The sequence below is a fragment of the Panthera tigris genome, chromosome B4, assembly GCF_018350195.1.
Source record: "Panthera tigris isolate Pti1 chromosome B4, P.tigris_Pti1_mat1.1, whole genome shotgun sequence".
NCBI lineage: Eukaryota > Metazoa > Chordata > Mammalia > Carnivora > Felidae > Panthera > Panthera tigris.
In genome coordinates this window covers 15,688,123-15,714,305 of record NC_056666.1, presented here as the reverse complement: position 1 = coordinate 15,714,305, position 26,183 = coordinate 15,688,123, and the positions used below count along the sequence as shown (strand labels likewise).

The window sequence follows — 26,183 nt, the reverse complement described above, 5'->3', positions numbered from 1 at the left end:
AGTTTGGAAGCATTCCTTACTTTTCAAATTTTTGAAAGAGTTTGAGGTGGATACGTTTTAAATCTTTGAATGTTTGGTAGAATTCATCACTGAAGCCTGGACTTTTGATTGTTGGTTGATTTTTGACTACTGGCTCAATCTCTTTTTTAATAGCTGGTCTATTCAGATTCTCTCTTTTTCATGATACAGTATAGGTATATGTTTCTAGGAATGTATCCATTTCTTTTAGTTTGTCCAATTTGTTGGCATATAATTTTTCAAAGTAGTTTCTTATGATCCTTTGTATTACTGTGGTATCTGATAACTTCTCTTTCATTTCTGGTTTTCTTTTGTTTGAGCCCTCTGTTTTTCTCAGTTAGTGTCACTAAATGTTTGTCAATTTTGTTTATCTTTTCAAAGAACCAGCTATTAGTTTCATTGATTAATTTGTGCTCTCTTTTAAATCTGTGTTTCATTTATTTTCACTCTGATCTTTATTATTTCTTACCTTCTACTAATTTCGGAGGTAATTTGTTTTTCTTTATCTAGTTCATTTAGGTGTCAACTTAGGTGGTTTATGTGAGATTTTTCTCATTTCGTGAGGTGAGCCTAAATCTTGCTTGCCTATTAGAACTGCTCTTGCTGCATTCGATACATTTTGGTATGATGCATTAGCATTTTCGTTTGACTCCAGGTAGTTTTAAAAATTTATTCTTTGATCTGTTCATCGACCCATTGGTTTTCAGTAGCATGTTGTTTAATCTTCACGTTTGTGATTTTTAAAGCTTTCTTCTTATAATTGATTTCTAGTTTCATACCATTGTAGTTGGAATAGGTGCTTGATATGATTTCAGTCTTCTTATATTTATTGAGAATTGTTTTCTGTTCTAACATATGATCCAACCTGGAGAATGTTCCATGTGAACTTGAGGAGAATGTATATTTTGATGCTTTGGGGTGGAATGTTGTGTATATATCTATCAAGTCCATGTGGTATAATGTATCATTTAAGGTTGATGTTCCATAGTAATTTTCTGTTTGGATGATCTATCCATCGATGTAAATGGGGTGCTAAAGTTTCCTACCAAAACTCTATTATTGTCAATTTTTCCCTTTAGGTGAGTTAGTATTTGCTTTACATATTTAGGTTCTTTCCTGTTGGGTACATAAATACTTATAAATGTTATACCTTTTGTTGGATTGACCCCTTAATCATCATGTAATGCCTCTCTTTGTCTTTTATAAGCATCTTTGTTTTAAACTCTATTTTATTTGATATTTGTATAGCTACCCCAACTTTCTTTTGGTTCCCATTTGTGGGAAATATCCTTTTTCATCACTTCACTTTCAACCCAGGTGTGTCCTTACATCTGAAGTGAGTCTCTTGTAGGCAGCATATAGATGGGCCTTGTTTTTCTATTTTTATTTTTTTAATACATCCATCCCCTCAATGTATTGGAGAATTTAGCACATTTACATTTAAAGCAATTATTGGTAAGTATGTACTTACTCTACTTTGCTTATTGTTTTCTTTGTGTTCTGTAGTTACTCTCTGTTCCTTTTTTCTTCTATTTGGCTTATTCTCTTGTGGTTTGATGACTTTCTATAGTAGTATGCTTGGATTCCTTTTTCATTATCTTTTGTGTACCTACTATAGGTTTTTGCTTTGTGGTTACCATGAGGCTCACATATAACAGCCTATATTTATAACAATTTATTTTCAGTTGACAGCAAATTAAATTTTAACACATTCTAATGTTCTACATTTTTACTACCCCCACTACATTTTATCTTTTTGATGTCACATTTTACATCTTTTTATTCTGTATATCCCTTCAGTAATTATTGTGGTTATCATTATTTTTTTCACTACTTTTGTCTTTTAATCTTCTTACTAATATTATAAGTGATTAATTCACTCTTTACTATATATTTACCTTTACCAGTGAGATTTTTTACTTTCATATTTGTTCTTGTAACTGATACGCACCCTTTCTTTTTAGCTTAAAGAAGTTCTTTTAATTTTTCTCATAAACTTGTTTAGTGTTGAATTCCTTTAGCTTTTATTTATCTGGAAAGCTCTATATCTCTCTGTCAATTCTGAATGATAACCTTGCTGAGTAGAGTATTCTTGGTTGGAAGTTGTTTTCTTTCAGCACTTTGAACATATGCTCCTCAATTCTTGCCTGCAAATTTTCTGCTAAGAAATCTGCTGGCAGTGTTATGGTGGTTCCTTTATATATAACACGTTTTTCTCTTACTGTTTTTAAGATTCTCTCTTTAACTTTTGACGTTTTAATTATAGTGCGTCTTGGTGTGGGTCTCTTTGTATTCATTTTCTATGGACCTCTATGGGCTTCCTGGATCTGGATGTTTCTTTCTTTCCCCAAATTAGGGACTTTTTCAGCCATTATTTCTTCAAATAAGTTTTCTGCCCCTTTCTCTCTCTCTCCTCCATAGGGGACCCCTATAATGTGGCTGTTATTCTACTTGATGATGTCTGATAGGTTCTTTAAGCTATTTTTGGTTTAAATTTTTTTTCTTCTTGCTGCTCTGTTTGTGAGTTGCACTGTCCTGTCTTCCAGCTCCCTGATTCTGTCTTCTGCTTCAAATGTTGTTGAACCCTCCTAGTGTATTTTTCAGAGCAGTTATTGTGTTCTTTATTTCTGTGGCTTCAGTTTGGTATTTTCTTATACTTTCTGTCTCTTTGTTGAAGTTCTCACTGTGTTCATGGATTCTTCTTCAGAGGTCAGTGAGCATCTTTATGACCATTACTTTGAACTCTTTATCAGGTAAACTATTTATCTTTGTTTCCTTAAGGTATTTCCCTCCCTGCCTCCTTACCACCCCCCCCCACCCCCCCCCCCCCCCCCGGCCCACACTCCTAGGGTTTTATCTTGTTCTTTCATTTGAACATATTCCTCTGTCTCCTCATTTTGTTTATCTCTCTGTGTCCCTTTCTATGTATCAGGTGTAACAGCTATCTTTCCAGGTCTTATATGAATGATCTTTTGTAGGAAATAAACCTTATCATTTAACCTTGCCCTAAGCCTTCGGTGTCTTTCAAACCTTTGTGATTGTCTACGCAGCCTGACTTTTTCTTGGTAGGTCCCAGTTATTGAGAGTATGCCAAGACCTATGAGTGTTCCCGAGAGGCGATCTCAGTCAGCACTTAGTTTCAGGCTGGTTAGAGGCTAGATCCTCAGGCAGCAGCTTTTATGGTATGCAAATATATACAATCCTGTGGGACCTCAATTGTACCCTCTGCTGGCTCTGGTTCAAGTGATCTAGATGTGTCCCCTTAGCAACAGTTGCAAATTTCAAGGCTCCATATGAGTGTTTGGACTTTTTTCTGGGAGGTATTGTTGAGATGTAGTAAGATCAAGTACGAGCTCAAAGATGCTTTCCTATAGCCTCTGTTTCCCAAGAACACTTTCGTAACCTGAAATTCCTGTCAGGTAGATAGGACTTTTTCACAGCAAGTCTGGGAATATGTTTCAGTCTGCTGTCTGTGCAATGCTCTATGGTGATAGCCTGCCAAGAATTTTCTTTCCATTTGTTTCAGACCCATAGGACCTAGGCCCAATCCCCCCTGGCCATGAGAACCAGACAGATTCTCATGGGACATTCCTTGTATGGATTGCATCAGCTGGCTGGCTTTGGTGGTGCCACTGTGAAGGAGCATGCAGGGGTGGGGCGCTCACTAGGTCATCATTGGCAAGGCCAAGGTGGAGTGGCATATGAGGGTGGGGCACTCACCTAGCTGACTTTGGGTAAACTGCTGAATAGTGGTGTACAGGAGTGGGGTGCTTGTCCACCTTAGATGGGCTCATGGGGTGCAGCACATAAAGTCTGAGCATGCCCACCAGCACTAGCAGGTTAGAAGGAAAATGCTGAAAATGGTACCTGCCAGTGTCTCTGTCCCCAGAGGGAGAGTCTGTAGGCTCCTGCTCTTCTGGCAAGTGCTTTAAGAACAGTAAATGAATCTCCTTTACTTATGGTCTAAGTGTTTTTCAAACTGCTGTTTCTGTACTAGGTTCCAGGGTGAGTGAGTCTGTGTGTGAGCTCTTGAAGAGTGAAGTCTCCATCCCTTACAGCCATATGGTTCCTGGACCTAAGCCTCACTGGTTTTCAAAACCAGACATTTTTGGGGTCTCATCTCCTTGGTGTAGGTTCCAAGATTTGGGTCCCTCATGTGGGGACAACCCCCTTGCTCCTCAGGGAGATTGTGAGATGCCTCAACCGTGGGCTGCTGTACTAGAGATGGGTGTTTTTGGAGAGACTGTGTCTCCCATTTTGATGTGCCCCTTTTATTTCTTGTTGTGGAGGAGCTTGCTCAGGTACTTTTCAGGTCGTCTTCAGAGGGAATTTTTCTGTATGTAGCTGTAGACTTGTTGTGTTCCTAGGAGGAGGTGAGTTCAGGAACTTTCTATGCTGTCATCTTAAACTGCTTCTCTGGATTCAGCAACCTAGTTGTTTTTTTGTTTTTTTTTTTTTAAACCAGAGACTTTTGACTTAGATGGTGAGGTAAACGTGTATACTCATTCCGTTTATGTTCTCTTAAGTATCTTATAAAATACGTTAATGTTTTGGGGCGCCTGGGTGGCTCAGTCGGTTAAGCGTCCGACTTCAGCTCAGGTCACGATCTCACGGTCCGTGAGTTCGAGCCCCGCATCCGGCTCTGGGCTGATGGCTCAGAACCTGGAGCCTGCTTCCGATTCTGTGTCTCCCTCTGTCTCTGCCCCTCCCGTTCATGCTCTGTCTCTCTCTGTCTCAAAAATAAAATAAACGTTAAAAAAAAAATTAAAAAAAAATACGTTAAAGTTTTATGCTATCTATTTTAGGTACATTTATGTAAATAAAAATTAAATTTCCAACATCTGCTTTTTAACTTTAAGAACAGTAAAAATAGCTTGCACTTAGAGACTACTTACCATGTGCCAAGTGCTATTCTAAGCCTTTAAAATACTATAAAATTTATATAAAATATAAATATAAATATAAGATTTACTATAAAACACTCTAATAAATTAAGTAGATAACCATTACTAACTTTCTACTGTCTGTTGGATGTGATACACGTTTTACATGAGTTAATTCATTGAATCTTCACAACAACTGTTATTATTCCTTTGTGATATGAGGAAACTGAGGCCCAGAGAAGTTGTCACTTGCCCATGGTTACATGTCTGTGGAGTAGGGGAGCTGGACGCTGAATTCGTTCCAGTTGTACTGTTCTCTGATAAGAACAGAAACACAATTGTGTAGCTATGACTCCAAAAGGTGGCTCACCTTCCATAAGAAGGAAGCTCTTATGAATTTCCCAATTCCATATTTGGCTCCCTGGTCACAGGACTATAACACGGAACCAGGCACAATGCTTTTCTCAGACAGGAAGAACTGTAATTCTAATTTTTAGGGAAATCTGAGTACCTTTCTATTAGGGGCTATGTGGTGGTTCTAATGACTCGAAGCAGTCATCAAAGCATCTGGAATGATATATCCTCTCTGGCATTGCAGTGCTCTCTAACTGAATTTCCATAAGGCGTTACATGAATTCTGAATTGCTGTGGAAAGTTATTAAAAAAAACAACTAGCATCAAAAGAGTTAATTTTATAAAACGGAGTGGGAGAATGTTTTATGGCCAGAAGAGGATTATAGTTAATTTATCTAAGTTCTTATTTATTTTTTTCAGTCATTTGATGACTGTAGAAGCTTGGAAAATTCTTCATCTGGATGTTTCAGTTTCTACTTCCACAAGATGCCCTACCTATCCTTCAAACTTTGTGATAATAAGTAAAGGCAGTGAATGATAAAAGAAGTGTCAGCAATTAAAAACATAATAAGAATGCAAGGTTTTCCTAGGCCAAGTTTCTAACTCCTGCCTTGAATTTATCAGTTCAGAGACGGCTGATAAGACCTTTCATGGCTGGCCATTGGAGTATTGACATTCTGATGTGCACACACACTCAAAGTCTTGATCAGATTTCCCTCAGGGGTTGTTGATGGAAAAAAATACAAGAGTGCTATTAGAAGGACAGGACATGTATAGTGATTTAAATAATTGAATAGATTTTCTATTATGTCCTTGACCATCCTAAAGGCATACAATCAATTGATTTATAGAATTTTAGCACCAGCAAGGGCCTCAGAGGTCATCTAATTTAAATTCCTAATTTTACCAATGAGGAAATTGAGGTCACAAAGATCAAACTCTAGTTACTGTCAGAATAGGATTTAGAGGTACCTTCATGGGATTCTGGATAGACATATGTTGACTCACATCAATTTCTTGCCAGTAAATCATATCCCTCTATTGGGGTAATTTGTGAATTAACCCATTTTATTTTTAAAAAGTACGTATATTTCTTTTCATATCCTTCAGACAGTAGGCATGGAAGAACGTGGTGCTGGAACCAAATTCAAATGGCATTATTATGAATCAATATATTGCTCCCTGAAATGATGGTTTCATTTTTTAAAGGTATATCTAAAAAGTTAATGTTTAAGCAAAGGAATAAAAAAAGAATAATGGTATTTTAGGTACATTAATGGTTTGGAGAGCAGATGACTTTGCCATTTACTAACTCTATGAGAGAGAAAAGACCACCTAAAATTTTAGAAAGAGTGAAAAGCAGAGAGGGAATTCTAGAGAGATCTGGGAGAATGATAATAGAAAACTTTCTTTTGAAGGAATAGATGCCCCTCTAAAAATCCTAGATCTTCTCATTCTGTAGTTCCAGTTGGCTTTTGCCATGTGAATATATCCTTTAAATGACGATGTTATTGCCTAGTCTATCTTTTTTCATGTATAGTGTAGTTTTGAAAGAATTTTTGCTCAGTAAGAGAGCTCTGTAAAACTTTTATTGAGAATAAAATTTAACTATAGAAGATAATAAATGTGGTATTGGCCAGACCCAGTATAGCATATCTTTATTTTTCTTTTGTTTAATAAGAAGCACACATTTATGAATTAATTCTTGGATTTATATCTCTCTCTCAACTAAAGTTTCTGCTTTTAAAAACACACATTGCCCATGGGTGATGTAATGTGGCCGGTAACAAAATACTGAGCATAGCAAGAACAGATCAACTGTTAGTTCATCTGTTTTTGGCAAAGAGAGCTTTTACATTGTATGGAACAAATCAATGAATCGGGCAGAAGCATCTTTCCAGAAAAAAAAGCACCTCTCATCAATATTTCATAAGTGATTTAAGCCGTCAGAACTCTAAGTGAAGGACACATAAGGAAGTCATGAAAGTTTAATTTTTAATCCCAGAGAGTGCAAGTAGTAGGCTGAATAATAATTTTAGAAGCCTATATGATGCTAAGGACAGGGCTTGAAATGGGATATAGAAAGAAATGAATAGAATCTCCTTGACCAATCCTGGATCCTCTGACCCCTTGGTAGCCAAGAATTCTGGTAAGTGGAAAGGGAACCACATAAGAGAGGCAGATAAGGGAAGGGGAAGCAGAAGTGCCTTCTGAGGAAATAGGAGGGCTTCTGAGAAGGTTGTTCCTTCTTAGAAGTGGAAAGCAAACAGAGAACAATGGCACAGAAGAGTTGAAGACTCTAATAAAATAGAGAGAAGTAAGTTATACTAATTTGTTGTCTGAAATATAGGGAATGTGTACCTATTCTTCAAGTGTCATTGAATGACATTAACCATGTTTTATTTTATTTTTTAATTAATTAATTAATTAATTAATTAATTAATTTATTTTTTAGAGAGAGAGAGAGCTCCATGTACGAGCAGGGGAGGGGCAGAGAGAGAGGTGGGGAGAGAGAGAATCTCCAGCAGGCTCTGCATTGTGAGTGTGGAACCAGACTTGGGCCTCGAACTCACAAACCATGAGATCATAACATATGCTGAGATAAAGAGTCGGACTCTTAGCTGACTGAGCCACCCATGCGCCCCCATATTAGCCATATTTTAGACCTCTTGCCAATCCCAGCCACTTCACAAAACAAAAATTGTACGCATATCTCTTTACCACGTAGAGTGTTATATTTATATAACACGTACGTGTTATTTATAACGTAGGTGTTATATTGACACCTACGAACATGATCGTAAAATGAACTTTTGCCCAAGTATTATCAAGAGTATACCCTGAGAATAAGGGGAATCAGTGAACGAAGCCCCCTATAATAGCAAATACTGCTCCTATTGACAAGACGTAGTGGAAGTGGGCTACTACGTAGTATGTGTCGTGAAGGACAATATCCAATGAGGAGTTTGCTAGTACAATTCCTGTTAAGCCCCCTACGGTGAATAGGAAAATGAATCCCAAAGCCCATAGTATAGCGGGAGACCATTTAATATTACCCCCGTGAAGAGTGGCCAATCAGCTAAATACTTTTACCCCAGTAGGAATAGCGATAATTATAGTAGCTGACGTAAAGTATGCTCGTGTATCCACATCTATCCCTACAGTAAACATGTGATGGGCCCATACGATAAAGCCCAGAAAGCCAATTGACATTATGGCTCAGACTATCCCCATGTAGCCAAAAGGTTCTTTTTTGCCTGAGTAGTAGGTGACAATATGTGAAATTATTCCAAACCCGGGCAGGATTAAGATATAGACTTCTGGGTGACCGAAGAATCAGAATAGGTGTTGATATAAGATGGGGTCTCCTCCCCCGGCAGGATCAAAAAATGTGGTATTTAGATTTCGATCTGTCAGTAGCATGGTGATGCCTGCTGCTAAAACTGGCAGTGATAGAAGTAGCAACACAGCAGTAATTAGAACCGATCAAACAAACAGGGGTGTTTGGTATTGGGACATAGCGGGCGGTTTTATATTAATAATAGTAGTAATAAAATTAATAGCACCTAAGATTGAGGAGACGCCTGCTAGGTGTAGTGAAAAAATAGTTAGATCCACGGATGCTCCTGCATGGGCTAGGTTGCCAGCTAGGGGTGGGTATACTGTCCACCCAGTTCATGGGGACACGTAATGAAACTAGAATTATTGATAAAAAAAATTTTTTTTAATGTCCAAATACTTGGAAATCTATAAACTCTCTCCTAAATAATTACTGGGTTAAGGAAGGAAATAGAAAATGAAATGAAAGACAATGTAGAAAATAAGAAAGAGGAAATGCTAGGTATCAAAATCTGTGAGACATGATGAAACTCAATGTCCAGGTAAAATCTTCAAGCTTATAAAGAAGGAGCTAAAAATTGGAAGAGTGAGGGAGTACAACAAGCTGAAAGACTGGAGACCTATCTTCCCTCTGATCTTTTATCACTTCCCTCTCTTCTTCCCACTCCTTCCCTCCCCACCCCGCCCAGCTGGCCCCACACAGCTTTCCCACATCTCCACACAAGGCTTCCTTTTGCTTTTTGTTAGGCATTGAAGCTGTTCATCTCCATCCTTGAGATTGGTTGAGGGAGGGCTACGATAACGTTTGGTCCGCCTGAAGACACTTGTTATCCTCAAGGGAACATGCTGGTTACAGTCTCATGGCTGTGACTCACCGAATAATTCTTAAGAGTAAAAACCCCAATGGCAGAGAAAGACTTCTGACAACTGAAACCGGAAGGCAGCTGCAGTAAGCGAACAACCAGCGGAGGCCGAGGAGTATTGTTCTCCAGTTAAGCACGTGTTGAAATTAATTTTGGCTCAGAGAAATAGTCTTTCTAGAGATGGCAGGAAAAAAGGGGAAATGAAGTGATATTCAATAGCTTGCCTTCTTGAGCATATTGGATTTGGGGTTTTGGCAGCAACTGGAAACACTGGGTTACTATCTTAGCTCTGTGGTCAGCGCGGTCTTTCCACAATTGCTTGGCCATCCTGGTCTTTTGTCGTGGAGTGACAAAACACGCCATTGCTCAGGTGAAAGCATCCCACAGCCTGGTGTAGTGGGAGCCGGGGAAAAGAGTGAGATGGTAGTCCCACCTAGTTTGGGAGGTGTGAGGCCTTGTGCAGAACAGATCCTTGCTGTATGTGAAGGAGTTGCATGCTCATGGGGAGATTGCAAACCCAGTGGGACATGGAGATGCAGAGGGTGTTGGAAAGGGCACCTATCTGGAGTGCTACAAACCATCTGGAGAAATCGAGAGGATGACCAGTTCTCTCTGATATGAACAAACACAATATTGCATGGAAACATGCAAAAGGTCTTCAACTGTCTCTTTTACTAAGGACAAGATATGTATCATCTGCAAGCCTCAGTTTTCCTCATCTATAATAGGAATAGTAATATAGTCTTCTCAAAAGAATTAAAAGGCTCATCAATTTATTTATTCATTCTCTACATATTTATCAAATGACTTAGATACCAGGCACTGTGCTTGGCAATGGGTGTTTAAAATAGACAGATATTAGGGGCACGTGGGTGGCTCAGTCGGTTAAGTGTCTGACTTTAGCTCAGGTCATGATCTTGTAGTTCATGAGTTCGAGCCCCATGTCGGGCTCTGTGCTGACTGCTTGGAACCTGTAGCTGGCTTTGGATTCTGTGTCTCCCTCTCTCTCTGCCCCTCCCCCACTCGCTCTCTCGCTCTCTCTCTCTCTGTCTCTCTGGGAAATAAACATGAAAAAAAATAGATATTAAACAAGCAAGCACCCAACTATGTAATTTCAGGTTGGGAAACATACCATGAAGGAAAGAAACAGTCCCATGGGAGAAAATCATAGGGCTGATGACTTCAATTGAATGGTTAGAAATATCTTCCCCAAAGATGTCACATTTTGGGTCTGAGGATGAGAAGGAGTTAGCAGTGAGTGCCACGAGTCAAGAGAAGGATGATTCCAGCTGGAAATGCCAACACAGCCTTTGAGAGTGAATTGAGAAAAAAAAATCTCGACAAACTCAGAATTGTAAAGAGACTAGTGTGGCTGGAATCGCAAAGAAGAGGGAGAGAAAAAAATTAGGCAGGAGCTAGACCTTGTAAGACTTTGTAGATGGAGGTAAAGAACACAGACTGGCTCAGTGGAAAGGGAAACAATTAGAATGTTTTCAGCACAGTGCCTGGCACCCGTGTGAATTGTTACTAAAAGTTAAGGGGATGATGATTATGATCGTGATGTTGGAGAGAAGAAAAAGGGAGGAGAAGGTGACATAATGGAGTTTGAGATCATGTAGGTTCTCACTTCTAGGTGAAACTAGTCAAGTCTTCTTGATTTGGGGAAAGGAGATTTTTTAAAAAATTAGATAAAGGATAAGTTTACTGATAGAGATATTAGAAGGGGCACTGTTTCATGAGGCATACAACACTTTAAAATTATAACTATGAGGGGGCGCCTGGTGGCTCAATCGGTTAAGCATCTGACTTCCACTGAGGTCATGATCTCGCAATTCATGGGTTTGAGCCCTGCGTCCGGCTCTGCGTTGACAGCTGGGAGCCTGGAACCTGTTTCGGATTCTGTGTCTCACCCTCTCTGCCCCTCCCCCGCTCATGCTCTGTCTCTCTCACTCTCTCTCTCTCTTTCTCTCTCTCAAAAATAAACATAAGAAAAATTAAAAAAAAATAAATGAAATGAAATCATGACACATAATAACAAATAATGAATGGTAGTAACATAAGGAAATAGCTTTTAATCCCTGCGTGGCTTCTCTCATTTCTTATTCCTCACCTTTTTATCCTCTCATTTGCAGTGGGGCCACATCCTCCTCCTACACGCCCAAATTAACCCGAGACTGGTCTGCAGGATCAAGTCTTTATTTAGCTAAGGGGCATTTCAGCCTGAAGCTCCTTTCACAAGACGCTGCATGTTCAAACACTGTGGCATGCGAGGGTTCTGTCTACAGCTCTTAGTTAGGCCGAGCTTACGTGCCCGCATATTTGGTTGCTTTGAATTAAATCCATTTAGTACTTTAAATAGATTTTTGGAATTGTTATATAGAAACATATCTGGATACATGGCAGATACAAACACATTGAGCACGTGGATTGAGATGTGGCTTTGGGACCTGGTCCACTGCAGATGTTAAAGCTTACTGCTGACTGGGCTCCAAGGGCTCAACCTTCAATTGCATATGAACTGTGTTTCTCGGCCCAGTTCTTTTTAGCTTTCTCTCCAGGAAATAGTTCGTTTGTAAGAACTCTGTTTGTGTTGTCATTGTTTCAATGAGCAGTTTCTCTCCAAGAATGCAAAAACCAGAAGCCATTTGGGTTATTTCATAGGCTAGAGATCATGGGTCATGGGTTATACACTGTGTCTCTGGGCCTGAAACAGTCAGTCTGAGCTGGATAAGTAAGGCAAGCAAAGAGAAACCTGGGCCAGGTCCACAGAACACTGGAATTTTGAATTGGCCCTAGTCATTTCTTTACAAATGAGATCCACTGGAAAGAATGAATTTGTTCTGATGGCTCAGGGCTTTACCTGACTTGTTAAGAAAAACCTCTTAACATAAACCAGTTTTTTTTTTAAGTTTATTTGTTTTGAGAGAGAGAGCACAAGCAGGGGAGGGGTGGAGCGAGAGAAAGAGAGAATCCCAAGCAGGCTCCGCACCACCGGTGCAGAGCCCGAAACAGGGCTTGAACTCATGAACCGTGAGATCATGACCCGAGCCGAAGTCCGACGCTTAACCGACTGAGCCACTCAGGCGCCCCAATATAATCCAGATTTAAATACATATCACTTTTCTGTACATTATACTGCAATAACAAACTGTCTATAGCAATCAACGCAACAAATCAAAAACAATAACAAACAAAAAATTTCTATGATTTACAACAGCATACGTTTATTGTTTGCCCACATAAACATGTTGGTTTTGGGTCAGTGACAGTTCTGTTGCCAGGCAGTTCACTCTGTTCCATTTGTCCCTGGGACCCGGGTTCTTGATCTCGTAAGAAAAGAAAGAAAAAGGGGCACCTGGGTGGCTCAGTCGGTTAAACGTCTTGACTCTTGATTTCAGCTTAGATCATGATCTCACGGTTCATGAGTTCGAGACCTGCATCAGACTCTGCACTGGTGGCACGGAGCCTGCTTGAGATTCTCTCTCTCTGCCCCTTCCCTCTCATGTGCTCTCTCTCTCTTTCTCAAAAATAAATAAATAAACATTAAAAAAAACAATAAAGGAAAGTAAAAGATGGTTGAATCCTTCAGTTACTCCCAAAGCTTCTGCTTGGAGATAGATGGCATTATCACTTCTGCTCATGTTATGCTGGGCAAAGCAAACCCTAAGTCCAAGCCCAGTCAATGGAAAGAATAAGTATTAATTCTCCATGGGAAGGTGCTGTAAGTTACATGGCAATGAGCAGAGATGTTAGATCCCCTAACAGGGAGGAATATAAATATTTAGGAAAAAGAATACAGTCTATCCTGGTGCCTAAGCACAAAGAAAAGAGTGTATTTTTGTAGGGCGGTGGCGGCATGCAAATTTATAAGTCCTATAATATTGAATGCAGAATGGGCTGCAACAAATATTGGGGATCACTTTAGAACATTTGATGAACTTTATTTGTCTCTTTCAAAGGATTTGTGGTTAAGATATTGTCATGTCCAGGATCCACAGAGAATACTGCCATTCAGAATTAATAAGGTTTCATTTCCACAGAGAGAGAGAAATGCAGCCCAAATCAATTGTACCTTCGAGGTTTAGGGCCCTTGAGCCCTATAAGTTCTTCTTAAAACATTTGGACTGCAGCTGCCTTTCTCCTTGCTAAAATCCTTGAATTTCATCAGCAAGGTCCCGGGGGAATGGCCCACTTTAGCTTGCTCTGATGCTATTTGGCCATTTTTCTCCCTTCTTGTCATCTTCTAACAGGCAAAATGCAAAAGAGAGACTTCAGTCTGAACAGAGGAGCATGGAGTCCCAGAGGATCAGAGAGGAGGGTGATATATTACTCTGTGTTTCATGCTTCTTGGTTTCCAAGAACCAGTATGTTTGTGTCTCTAACAAAAATTGAACCATCATACCACACCTTAAAATTAATGAATCAACAAACGTTTGTCAAATACCTGTTTGCAAAGGTCTGTTAGATGCTAAAGGCATGACAGACGTTATCTCCTCCCCCAGAGATCTGTTTGGTTAGAGAGATATTTAGCATAACTTTAAGACAATATGCAAAATTCATGTTACGGCTCATAGAAACAAACTGGTTTGGTTATGAGTCAGTGGAGAGGGATGTGATTTTTAACATCTGTGTAAGATTCTATCATACAGCTGTTCCATAATTTATTTAATCACCCTCCTATTATTAGACACTTGGAGTATTTTCAATATTCTAATTATAGAGCAACTTCAATCGGAATCCTTGTGTGTCTTTGCCTGTATCTCGAATGATTTCCGAATGATGGATGTTAAGGAGTGAGGTTACTGAGTCCCACATGAACATTTTGAAGACTCCTCCTAATACATAGTTGAATTATTTTCCAGAAATTTATATATGCTTCCACCAGTTATGGATGTGAGCAACCATATCCCTCCCCTCGCCCTCTGCTTTGAGTATCAGACTTTTAAAATCTTCCCTTTATTGCCTATTTTCCTCAGCCTGGGTAATCCTTCAAATCTCAACTTAAAGGTTATTTCCACTGACAAATATTCTATGATGCCCTGTTTGAGTTCAGGGTTTTAGGGTAAAGTCAGTTTCCTTTAAGGCCTTTTTATATTACTTGTTTCTTTATTCTGAAATGAAAATCATAGATGATATAGCCTGAATACACATATATATATATATAAATAAAGTTGGAAGTATAGGATTTAGGAGAAATAATGTAAAATATATATTTCCTTATGTCATTAAGTTAAAAGCCTGGGCAAGCTGCACTAGAAGACAAAATGAAACCTTAAATGTTCTCTTTGAATCACTGTGAATGCCACCGTACAAACCCAGGCTGACGTGGCTGTGTAGGTTGGTGACAAATCTTCTGAAATGGCTACCAACTCTTGTCAGATTTCCAGGAAAACAAAACAAAACTTATAATCTTGGAAAATTCAGTGTGTGTTAAAATTGGGCAAAAATATTTTGGGTTTAGTATGTAAAATAGAGCTAGGTTTTATACTTAGTAACAGAACTGCCACTACGTGAAGGTCACACAGGAAATAGGAGAATTTTGGGGTGTGTCTGTCTCTCACTTTTCAGGGTGTTCAGTATCTTTGGTCCCCAGCCACTAAATGCAATAATGCCTTACCACTATTGTGTTGACTGATTAAAACAAAAACAAAAAAATGCCTTCACCGATTTCTCAAATGTCTCACTACCTATCGAGACCCGTCGTGTTAAGTAGTAATATAGCCTCTTGTACTTTCCCAAACATGACACTAATGCTCTTAGAAAAACATGCTTGCTTATTCTAGAATCCTTGAGCGTGCTGACTGTCCTTCACAGCACCGTCACCTGCACAGGGCCTGGCACTTTCTGATGCCTTGATCATGTTAGTTGAGGGAATGAATTAATATTTGGATGGCTAGACCTCTCAAAAGAATTCTATGTAACAGGAGTAGTATCTATATTCGTAGAATAATTCCTGGTTTTGTGAGGACCCTCTATTGTTTCACCTCTAAAAATGTCAACAAGAGCAATAGCTATTCTTCAGTTCACATTTTTTATTACTAGGCATTTTGCTAAGGAATTCATCCTAGTGTTTCATGTGAACAAGCCCATGAGTTGGGCTTAGATTTAGTAGATTGCTCAAGAGTGCAGAGGCTTTGGCCTGGTCTGTATGACTCCATAGACTGTGCTTATGGCCAATATAAGACACTGACTATTGATTTACAACGGGTGGTCTTTATTGTATGAAGGAAATTTTCTTTTCCTCCTAATTTTCTAAGAGTTTTGCTTTTAATAAACAGGAATGCTGACATTTCTTTTCTTTACTTTTCTTTTCTTTTCTTTTCTTTCTTTCTTTCTTTCTTTCTTTCTTTCTTTCTTTCTTTCTTTCTTTTTTACATCTATGGAAACAGATGGTTTATCTTATTGGATCCATTGATTAGCTTAATTTATAACTTGTAATTTCAAATAATCCTTGCATTATTCAAATTCCCACATATGACTGGTTTATAAGCCTAATGATGAAGCGAATTTGTTTTTCTAGAATTGCGTTTAAGATTTTTATATAGGTGTAAATAGGGGAGATCAATGCATAGTTTCATTTGTATTATTCTCTGTTGGAATTAGTAAGATGGTTCTGAGAGCAATTAGTTGGAGATTGTTCCATATGTGAGGGTACCTTAGAACAAATTATATGTGACAATTATCTGCTCCTTAAAAGCTTGAAATAATTGACAAGGTAGAGCATCTCCTGGAAGTTTTTTTGGCGGGCGGTGGGACGTAGCTATTTGATAATGTTTTCAATTTAATCCATGGTTTATTGTCTACTCAGATTTTATTTTCCTTCTCCTTGAGATAATTTTAGTAATTTCTATTTTTTCTGTAAATAATTATTTACAGAACATTCAACTGTATTAGCATAGAGTTTTACAAAGAATTATTATTCATAGGAAATGAATGTATCAGTATCTGTGTATTTGTATCATCTTTCTCATTTTGGATTTGTGTATTTGTGTTTATTTTTTCTTTATTTTCTTTTATCTTTATTGACAAAGATATGTCTTAAATATCCCCATCCCCCAAACTACTTCCCCAATGCAGTTCTTGAATGTATTCTTGAATTCAACTTTCTTTTGTATTTTATTTATTAGGTTTCACTTTTACTTTATTACCCCTCATTTTAATACCTGTTTCCAATTTTTTAAGTGGACTCCTTTAATCTTCTTTCTGTAATCTACATTTCTGTCTCTTTCTTTCATTAATAAAAGCAGTTTAATCTGTGACTTACTTTAATTACAGATGTGGCTGACACTCGCATATTTTGGTATATCATATTCTCACATTTTGTTGTTTTCTAAATAATCAGAAGTTGTACATTTATATCCCTTTTGACATTGTAGAAATTATTAGGAGAACAGTTTAAATACATGCTTTTGGATTTGTTTTTGGTTTAAGATATTATCAATATTTAATGTTATTGCATGGTGCTAAAAAAATGACCCATTGATTACTTTCAAAAATAATATAAATATGTAACCCAAGTTAGATTATAACTTCTTTTTAAAGTGCCACTTTTTCATCTCCAAATAATCCACCATTGCCAAGGTAATTTTGTTGATTAGGGTTACAGATATGTTTTATTTTTCTCTTTAGGTTCGAGATGATCAAACCTTGCTTGGAAAAGCCTGTGGCAATGAAACTCTCTCTCAGATTAAATCCATTACTAATAGTATCTGGATCAGGCTTAAAATAGATGTTTCAGTTGTGAGAGCTAGTTTCAGAGCTGTTTATCAAGTTGGTAAGAAAATTTTTAAGTCTCTAATTTGTCTGACTGTAACATTTTAATTTCTTGAAATAATGTAGTCATTTTTATGTCCTTTAGTGGCAAGGAAAAAATTCTAATAGTAAGATTGCATTCCTTTATATTTCTATGCAGAATTAAACTTCGCAATGAACATAAAGGCAAAAATCATTTATCTCTGAACAAACTCTACTATCATTTTCATATTTACAGCTTGTGGAGGAGAATTAACTGGAGAAGGGGTCATTCGCTCACCTTTTTATCCTAATGTGTACCCAGGAGAAAGGGTCTGCAGGTGGACAATCTACCAACCCCAAAGCCAAGTAGTTATTCTCAACTTCACTGCCTTTGAAATAGGAAATTCTGCCCACTGTGATACAGATTATATTGAGGTAAGAGTGAAATAACTTTGGATATTTGTATTTGGTGGAATATAATTAAAAATATTATGTCATGTTATCCTCAGATCAGCTATATGAAACAAAACTAGTTTGTATAGACCAATATCTGTTATAAATATAGATGCAGAAATCCTCAACAAAATACTAGCTAACTGAATTCAGCTGCATATAAGGAGGAATATACACCATGACCAAGTGGGATTTACCCCAGGAATGTAAGGTTGGTATATATTCAAAAATCAGTGATGTAAAATAAAATAAAGGAAAAACTCTCCACATGATTACCTCAATAGATGCAAAAAAAGCACTTGACAAAATTCAGCATCTTTTCATGATAAAAATACTCAACAAACTAGCAATAGAAGGGAACTTCCTTCATCCCAAAATGGGCATGTATAAAAAGCCCATAACTAGCATCATATTTAATGATAAAACACTAAATCCTTTGCCCTTATTGTCAGTAAAAAGGCAAAGATGTCTGTTCTCACTACTTCTATTTAACATTATGCTGGAAATTTTAGCTAGGGCAATTGAGCAAATAAAAGGAGTGAAAATGCATTCAAAATGAAAAGCAAGGAGTAAAACTAACTCTCTTCACAGGTGACATGATCTTGTATATAGAAAATCAAAAGGAATCCACACATACATACACACAAACTATTAGAAGGAATCCACACACACAAACATATTCAGCAAGTTGCATGATACAAGATCAAAATATGAAAGTCATTTGCTTTTCTATACACTAGCAATGAACAAGTTGAAAATGAAACCAAGCAGACAATGCCATTTACAACAGTATAAAAAAAGAATAAACATTGAGAAATACGTCTTTAAAAAGACATGTAAAACTTGTGCTCTCAAAGCATTGTTGAAGGAAATTAAAGACCTAAATAAGTGGAAAGACATCCCATGTTCATGGATTAGAAGACTTAATGTTGTTCAGTTGGTAGTACTCCCCAAATATATCTCAAGATTCCATTTAATCCCTATCAAAATCCCAGCCGACACGTTCTGCAGAAATTCACAAGCTGATTGTAAAATTCATATGGAAATGCCAGAAAGCATTTTTGGAAAAGAAGAACCAAGTTGGAAGACTCACACTTAACCAATTTTAAAACCTGGAGCAAAGCTACAGTAATAAAGATAGTATGTTAGTTGAGTAAGGACAAAAATATGGAACGATAGAATAGAATTGGAAATATAGAAATAAATCCATACCTTTATGGCCAGCAACCTTTATGGTTCTGGAAAGGGGTGCCACAACATTTCAGTGAGAAAAAATAGTATTTTCAACAAAAGGTGCTTAATATCCACATGCAAAATTATGAGAGCAGACCTCTTCCTTACACCATACACAGAAATTAATTAAAAATGGATCATAGACCTATATGTGGGAGCTAAAACAATGAAACTTTAGAAGAAAACATTGTCACCTAGGTTAGGCCAAGCCTTCTTAGATATTACACAAAGAGCACAACAAAAGAAAAAATAGAAAAATTTGACTTCATCAAAATTAAAAGCAATTTAATTTTTAAAATGGGTAAATAATCTAAATATATATTTCTCCAAAGAAGATATACAAATACCCCATAATCATATGAAACAATGCTCAGTATCACTAATCTTCAGGGAAATACAAATCAAACCGTAATGAGATGCTGCTTCACAAGCACTGGGATGGCTATAATCATGAAGTCATAAAATAATGAGTGTTGACAAGGATATAGAGAAATTGGAATCTTTTACACTTTCAATGCTAGTAAGTATATAAAATGGTACAGTCACATTGGAAAACAATTGCAAGTTCCACAAAAAAATAAACATTTGATCTAGAAATTATCATTTATCATTTGATCCAGGAATTCCACTTCTGGTGTATATCCAAAGGAAATGAATACATGTCCACACAAAAATTCATACATAAATGACTATACTCATTATTCTTGGTAGCCAAAAAGTAGAAACAATATAAATTTCCATCAAATGATGAATGGATTAATAAAAGTGGTATATCCATATAATGGAATATTATAGGTCATTAAAAAGGAATGAAGAAATGACACATGTTACATGGATGAATTTTGAAAACAGATGGAGTGAAAGAAGATAGTCACACAAGACCATGTAGTGTGTGATTTTATTTATTTGAAATGCCCAGAATGGACAATCTGAGCCTGGGGTTCAGAAATGGGGAATGACTGATAATGGATATAGAGTTTCTTTGGTGGTGGCTACAATTTATTTTTACTGCATTGATAAAAATATTTCAAAAATAATTATTTTCAAAGCAATTTTCAAAAATAATACCTAACAAAATAAATTTAAATATATCTTTTTTTTTTTTTACTAGATTGGTAGTAGTTCCATTTTGGGTTCTCCTGAAAATAAAAAATATTGTGGCACAGACATACCTTCATTTATAACATCTGTGTACAATTTTCTTTATGTCATATTTGTGAAAAGTTCTTCTACTGAAAATCGTGGTTTCATGGCTAAATTCAGTACTGCAGAATTAGGTAAGATACTGATTTTTTCTCCTGATTTGTCTCTTGGCAGAAAAAGTAAACAGTGGAAATAAATTATTATAGAAAATTCATCTACACTGTAGATGTGTAGTTATCTACATTGTAAAAATTTTAAAGTACATTCAAAGCCAAAGAAAAAATATATTTCTTAATCAGTACATATCAATAGTTAACTGATTTCTATTAATAAGGGAGGACCTAAGTTCACTTAAGTGGCATATGGGGAACATTTTTCTTTTTCAGCTTTTAAGAGGTTATGGTCCAATTGTTTTAGTTTGAATTTTCAGGTAGCTTGTTGGTTCCTGGTTCTAATAATGATGATTATTTTTATTTCAACAGCATGTGGAAAAATTCTCACAGAATCAACAGGAATCATTCAAAGTCCTGGCCACCCAAATATCTACCCTCATGGCATCAACTGTACTTGGCATATATTAGTCCAACCTGGCTACCTGATTCATTTGATATTCAGGAGATTTCATCTGGAGTTTCATTACAATTGCACAAATGACTACTTGGAAGTTTATGACACTGGTTCTGGGACATTTCTTGGGAGGTGAGAATGTTTTGTTTTTATTTATTTTTCTTAACACAAAAGTTTCCTGCTTTCTTTCTTTCCTATTGTGTTGAAGGATGTTAAAATGTACCATGTTGTGTCATAAAAACCAGATGAGATCAACACGCTTCTTAATGACCATTTCTGCTTCACTACTTACTGCTCTGTAGCCTTAGTCTTCAGCCATTCAGTTTTGTGTAAGTTAAGCATACCCATGAAAACATTACAAAAATCAAGGTAATGTACACATCCATCACTCCTCTAACTTTCTGACTATTATAATTCCTTACTTCCATCCTTCATCCCCACCCCTAGGAAAGCACCACCATTTCTATTGCTGTAAATTAGCTTGCATATTCTGGAGTTGTATAAATATGGAATTATATTGTATGTATTTTTGGGGGGGGGGTCTGGCTTTTCTTAGCATAATTTTTTGTCATTGAGCTTCTAGGATCTGAGCGATTATAGTTTTATCAAATTGAAAATTTTTTGGCCATTAGTTCTTGAAATACTTTTTCTTGAAATACAGTAGTTTTATCAAATTGAAAAATTAGGGGGCCATTAGTTTAGTCCCCTTGGGGACTCTGGTTATAGGTGTCTTAGGCCCTTTGATATTGTCTCAGAATTCATTCATGAACTCTGTTCATTAGATTTTGAGTTTTTGTTCTCTGGGTGTTTCATTTTGGAAAGCTTCTATTGCTGTGTATTCGAGGGTGCTAATCTTCTCTTCTGCAGTGTCTCTTATGCTATTAATCCTACCAAGTGTATCTTTCATCTTAGACATTATAGTTTTCATTTCTGGAAATTCAATTTGGGCCATCTTTATATCTTCCATGTCTCTACACATTATTTTTTTCCTCTTGCTTCTTAAATCTTTAGGATACAGTTATAAGTATTTTAATATTTTTGTTTGCTAATCCAGTCATCGATGTCATTTCTTGCTGTGCTCTGATTGATAAAATTTTCTTCTCATTATGGACTCTACTTTCTTATTTTTCATGCCTGGTAATATTTGATAAGATGCCAGATATTTTTTCAAATTTGTATTTTTGTGTACTGGACATTATTGTATTCCTATATGTGTTTTTGAGGTTTATTTTTTTATTAAGTATTTATTTCAATTCCAGTTAGTGACATACAGTGTCATATTAGTTTCAGGTGTACAGTATAGTGTTTCAACACTTCCATACAACACCCAGTGCTCATCACAAGTGCACTCATCACCTATTTCACCCATCCTCCCACCCACCTCCCCTCTGGTAACCACCATTTGTTCCCTATAGTTAAGAGTGTGTTTCTTGGTTTGCCTCACTCCTTTTCTTCCCCCTTTGCTTGCTTCTTTCTTTCTTTCTTTCTTTCTTTCTTTCTTTCTTTCTTTCTTCCTTTCTTTCTTTCTTTCTTTCTTTCTTTCTTTCGAGAGTAGGGAAAAAGGCAGAAAGAGCTAGAGCTAGAGCTAGAGCTAGAGACAGGGAGAGAGAGGGAGAGAGAGAGAGAGAGAGAGAGAGAGAATCTTAAGCAGGCTCCATGCTCAGTGTGGAACCCAACGCAGGGCTTGATCCCACAACTCTGGAATCATGACCTTAGCAAAAAACAATATTCAGATGCTCAACTGACTGAACCAACCAGGCACCCCTTGTTTGTTTTGTTTCTTAAATTCCACATATGTTGAGCTTTCTTTAAGGATATATTAAGTTACCTGGGAACAACTTAATCATTTCCAGTTTTGCTTTCAAACTCACTTGTTTGTTGTCTCTGAAGAATCATTGTCCTTCTTGTTTGATTTCCAGTGTCTTGAGATCCATTGCTTTATATATTTTGTCCACATTTTTAGTTGTTTCATGTAAAAGTTTATATCGAGCCCCTGTTATTACATCTTTGTTAGAAATGGGGATCTGATGATTTCTTTTTTATTTCTTCTTACATTTCATTTTATTTTTTCTCATCTATTTTAAACATTTTCCCTTTATTCATTATTTTCTTAAACTTATTTCTTCTCCTAGTTTTTTCTCCCTCTTCATTTTTTCTCTTAATCTTTCATTTTACAATTTTTCTTCTTTTTTATGAGACTTGATCATAGTCACCGCAAAATATATAATTTTTGATGAGTGACATAAGCTGTAATAATCTTACCCAAATTTGGTAAATATGTGCATATAAAAAGACATGTAGGGGCGCCTGGGTGGCTCAGTCGGTTAAGCGGCCGACTTCAGCTCAGGTCATGATCTCACGGTCCGTGGGTTTGAGCCCCGCGTCAGGCTCTGTGCTGAAAGCTCAGAGCCTGAAGCCTGTTTCAGATTCTGTGTCTCTCTCTCTCTGACCCTCCCCCATTCATGCTCTGTCTCTCTCTGTCTCAAAAATAAATAAATGTTAAAAAAAAAAATTAAAAAAAAAAAAAGACATGTAAATTTTTCATTCACTTACCTTTGTTTTAATCGAGATATTAAATCCTTTAACAATGCAGATTTTTCTTTTCCTCCCTCGGAACTTAACTCATCTATTTCCCATATTCAACACTACCTCTTATTTTTGTTTTTATATATTTTTCCCATGCCATTCCATTTGGTTAATTTGCTTTGATTCCATTTGGTTAATTTACTTTGATTCCATTTGGTTAATTTGCTTTGATTTGAGATTTCTATTTTCTAATCACTCTCATAGGTGTTTCTCTAGAAATAAGCTCTTGGAATATCTTTTAGCATTAATTTGAGCATTACTCTCTATTTTCAGCATTATTAGAATAGTTTTTCTGAGTCACATTCGTTCTATTAGGCAAAAATTTAACATGGCTCAGTAACCAAACTTTTACCTCTGCACAGACCAGGTGTTTAAAGATAATAGAGTCCACCTCTATAGGGCTCACTATTCTAGGCACTGTTCTAAGCCTCTTCTATACAGTATACTAACTCAAAATTCTGAAAACAATTCTATGAAATTCTGTGAAGTAGTTACTATCATGACCCCCATTTTAGAGAAGGGAAAACTGAGGCGCCAAGGTTGAGTCATCTGCTCAAAGTCATAATGCCTCCAATGATAGAGTTGACTATAGTTTATAAACTGTAGTTTATGGTATATGGTTTCCCGCTGTTGTGTAAGTTTATTACATTTTTGTTAAGAAGTTAATTCATATGATGTACAGTGACTTAGTAGAGCTTCTGCTATCTCATTTCACTAAACTTCTTATGTACGACAAGCCACACAGGTAAGTATAACACTTAAAACCATTTCAGGGAAGTAATCATGAATAGGATGATCTTCAGCAACTTTGTGAATATTTTGTGCCTGAAATATATTTGGTTTTTAAGGTTAATAGGGGATACTATTTTTATTTTTACATGTCCTAATATTTGGTACCTCATTTCAAGTATACTAATAAAAATTTAAACCTCTGTTCCTTCTTGGTTTCGCACAGATATTGTGGAAAATCAGTCCCGCCCTCTCTTACCAGCAGTACCAATGCATTAATGCTTGTATTTGTGGCTGACTCTGACCTTGCATATGAAGGCTTTTTAATAAACTATGAAGCAATTGACGTGTCAGCAGGTAACAAAACAGCCTCGTCTCCTTGGTACCAACTTGGTTCCTTACAAGATAGTACTATGAGAATACTTTATCTTTGAACCCGTGGTGCACAATGAAAGCTGATGTAGAAAAGAGTGTGGTGACTCCAGTACCTTCCTTCTTAAAAATAATGATTAGACCAGAGTACCGTATCAGTGTTAAATTTTCTAATTGTAATAATTGTACAGTGTTTTGTCAGAGAATGTTTTCCTTCTTAGGAACGATACATCGATGTTTTTAGAGGTAAAGACATTGCATGTTTCCAAATTATTCTCAATTGGTTCAGATAATAAGGGAGTAAGTTGGAGAAAGAGACAGATAAAGCAATGAGGGCAAAATACAAATATGAAGTAAATCTAGGCGAGAGGAATTTGGGAGCTAGTTCTTAAACTTTCAAGCTTAAAATTCTATCAAAATTAAAAATTATTTAAGAGACTAAATACTAATTTTAAGAAATTAGAGAAAGGGGGGTGTCTGGGTCATTCAGTCAGTTGGGCATCTGACTCTTGGTTTTGCCTCAGGTCATCATGCCACGGTCTGTGGGATCCAGCCCCACCCTGGGCTTCGTGCTGACAGAGTGGAGCCTGCTTGGGATTCTCTCTCTCCCTCCCTCTATCCACCCCTCCCCAACTCATGTGCGTGTGCTCTCTCTGTCTCCCTCTCAAAATAAATAATTAAAAAAAAAACTTAGAAGAAAAAGAGATTAGAGAAAGGACAGCAGCACATAAAAATAAAAGACTACTACATGAAACCCTGTGGCAGGAAATGGAACATTTCTTAACAAAAATGTATTTCTAAATTTGACTTAATGAAAATGAACCTTTTTAGCATTTATTTCTTTTATTATTTTTCCTGTTATTTAATTCTCATCCTAACTTTGCTCTTTGCAAGTGCAGTGTGGGAAATAAACATCTTCTGCAAGCAGGGTCTTTGAGGTAGTTTGTAAACCAGAGATGCCCCCAGCCCCAAAAGCACAAGGAATTCATGAGGGTATCATGTTTTATTAGGCTCCTGTTCCCACATGGGATGTGTGCCCTTTTAGAGAGTCTGGTCTTTGGCATCATATTTAGAAAGATATTTACTGGACAAAAATGCCATCCAGTATAGCTCTAGTATATACCTTTGGTGGCTGAGCTTCTCATGCATCCCACAGCCTCTGAGCTGCCCCAACAGCATGATGTGATTCACTGATGTTCTTTCGAGAAAGTACTGGAAGCTTTTCCTGTGCAGGATATGCTCCCTGTAACATAGACTTGCCTCCAGAGATCTTTAGGTGCTTATCTTTTAAAGTCCCCACCCTCATAAATAAATAAATGAATGAATGAATACATATTTTTAAAAAAAAACATTCACTCAGAATCCCTTCCCAATTTCTCAGTTATTTCTTTTCAGAGTGGCTGGCCACTATTCTGTATTCCATGCAAAACTGCTGTTCTCTGGTAGTTCAAGTTCTGTGTTTTGGTAGTATGGCTTTAGATTTCTCCAGAAACCTGAGTGTGAGTGAATCATACACGCTTCTGTCCTGAGGGCCCCTTTCTCGGAGACAGTTTATTATCCAGCTCGAGAGCAGGGGAGTTGAATCCCCAGCAATTACAATAGGTTATGTTACGCAATTGATATATTCACTGGACTTTGTCCAAGGGTTTAACATCCATTGACCAAAATTGGCTTTGTAAGAAATTACAGGGTGCACACAATTTTCCATACGTCTGTAGTTTTATCTGTCTCATACATTTGGCCCAAACCACACTGAATATTAGGTTAGGATTGGGAGCAAGCCACTTGAATTCTTTGGGCCACAGTTTTCTCATCTGTAAAATTAAGGGATTGGATTTGATCATCTTTGTGATGTCTCCTGGCTGTAATCAACTGTGAACACAAGTCTAATTTGCTGCATGAATAAACT

The 26,183-nt window shown here is 37.0% G+C and overlaps 1 protein-coding gene across 2 annotated transcripts in view; it reads left to right on the top strand.

Annotated features, from left to right (window-relative positions):
* Window positions 1-26,183, top strand: part of CUBN (cubilin) — a 273,318-nt gene that overhangs the window by 37,257 nt on the left and 209,878 nt on the right. For both annotated transcript variants that reach the window (XM_007081262.3, XM_042991151.1), the window contains 5 exons: window positions 17,087-17,231; window positions 17,448-17,626; window positions 19,989-20,154; window positions 20,503-20,719; window positions 24,129-24,259. In XM_007081262.3, coding sequence (XP_007081324.2) covers window positions 17,087-17,231; window positions 17,448-17,626; window positions 19,989-20,154; window positions 20,503-20,719; window positions 24,129-24,259 — 838 coding nt within the window. The remainder of the gene's footprint in view (window positions 1-17,086; window positions 17,232-17,447; window positions 17,627-19,988; window positions 20,155-20,502; window positions 20,720-24,128; window positions 24,260-26,183) is intronic.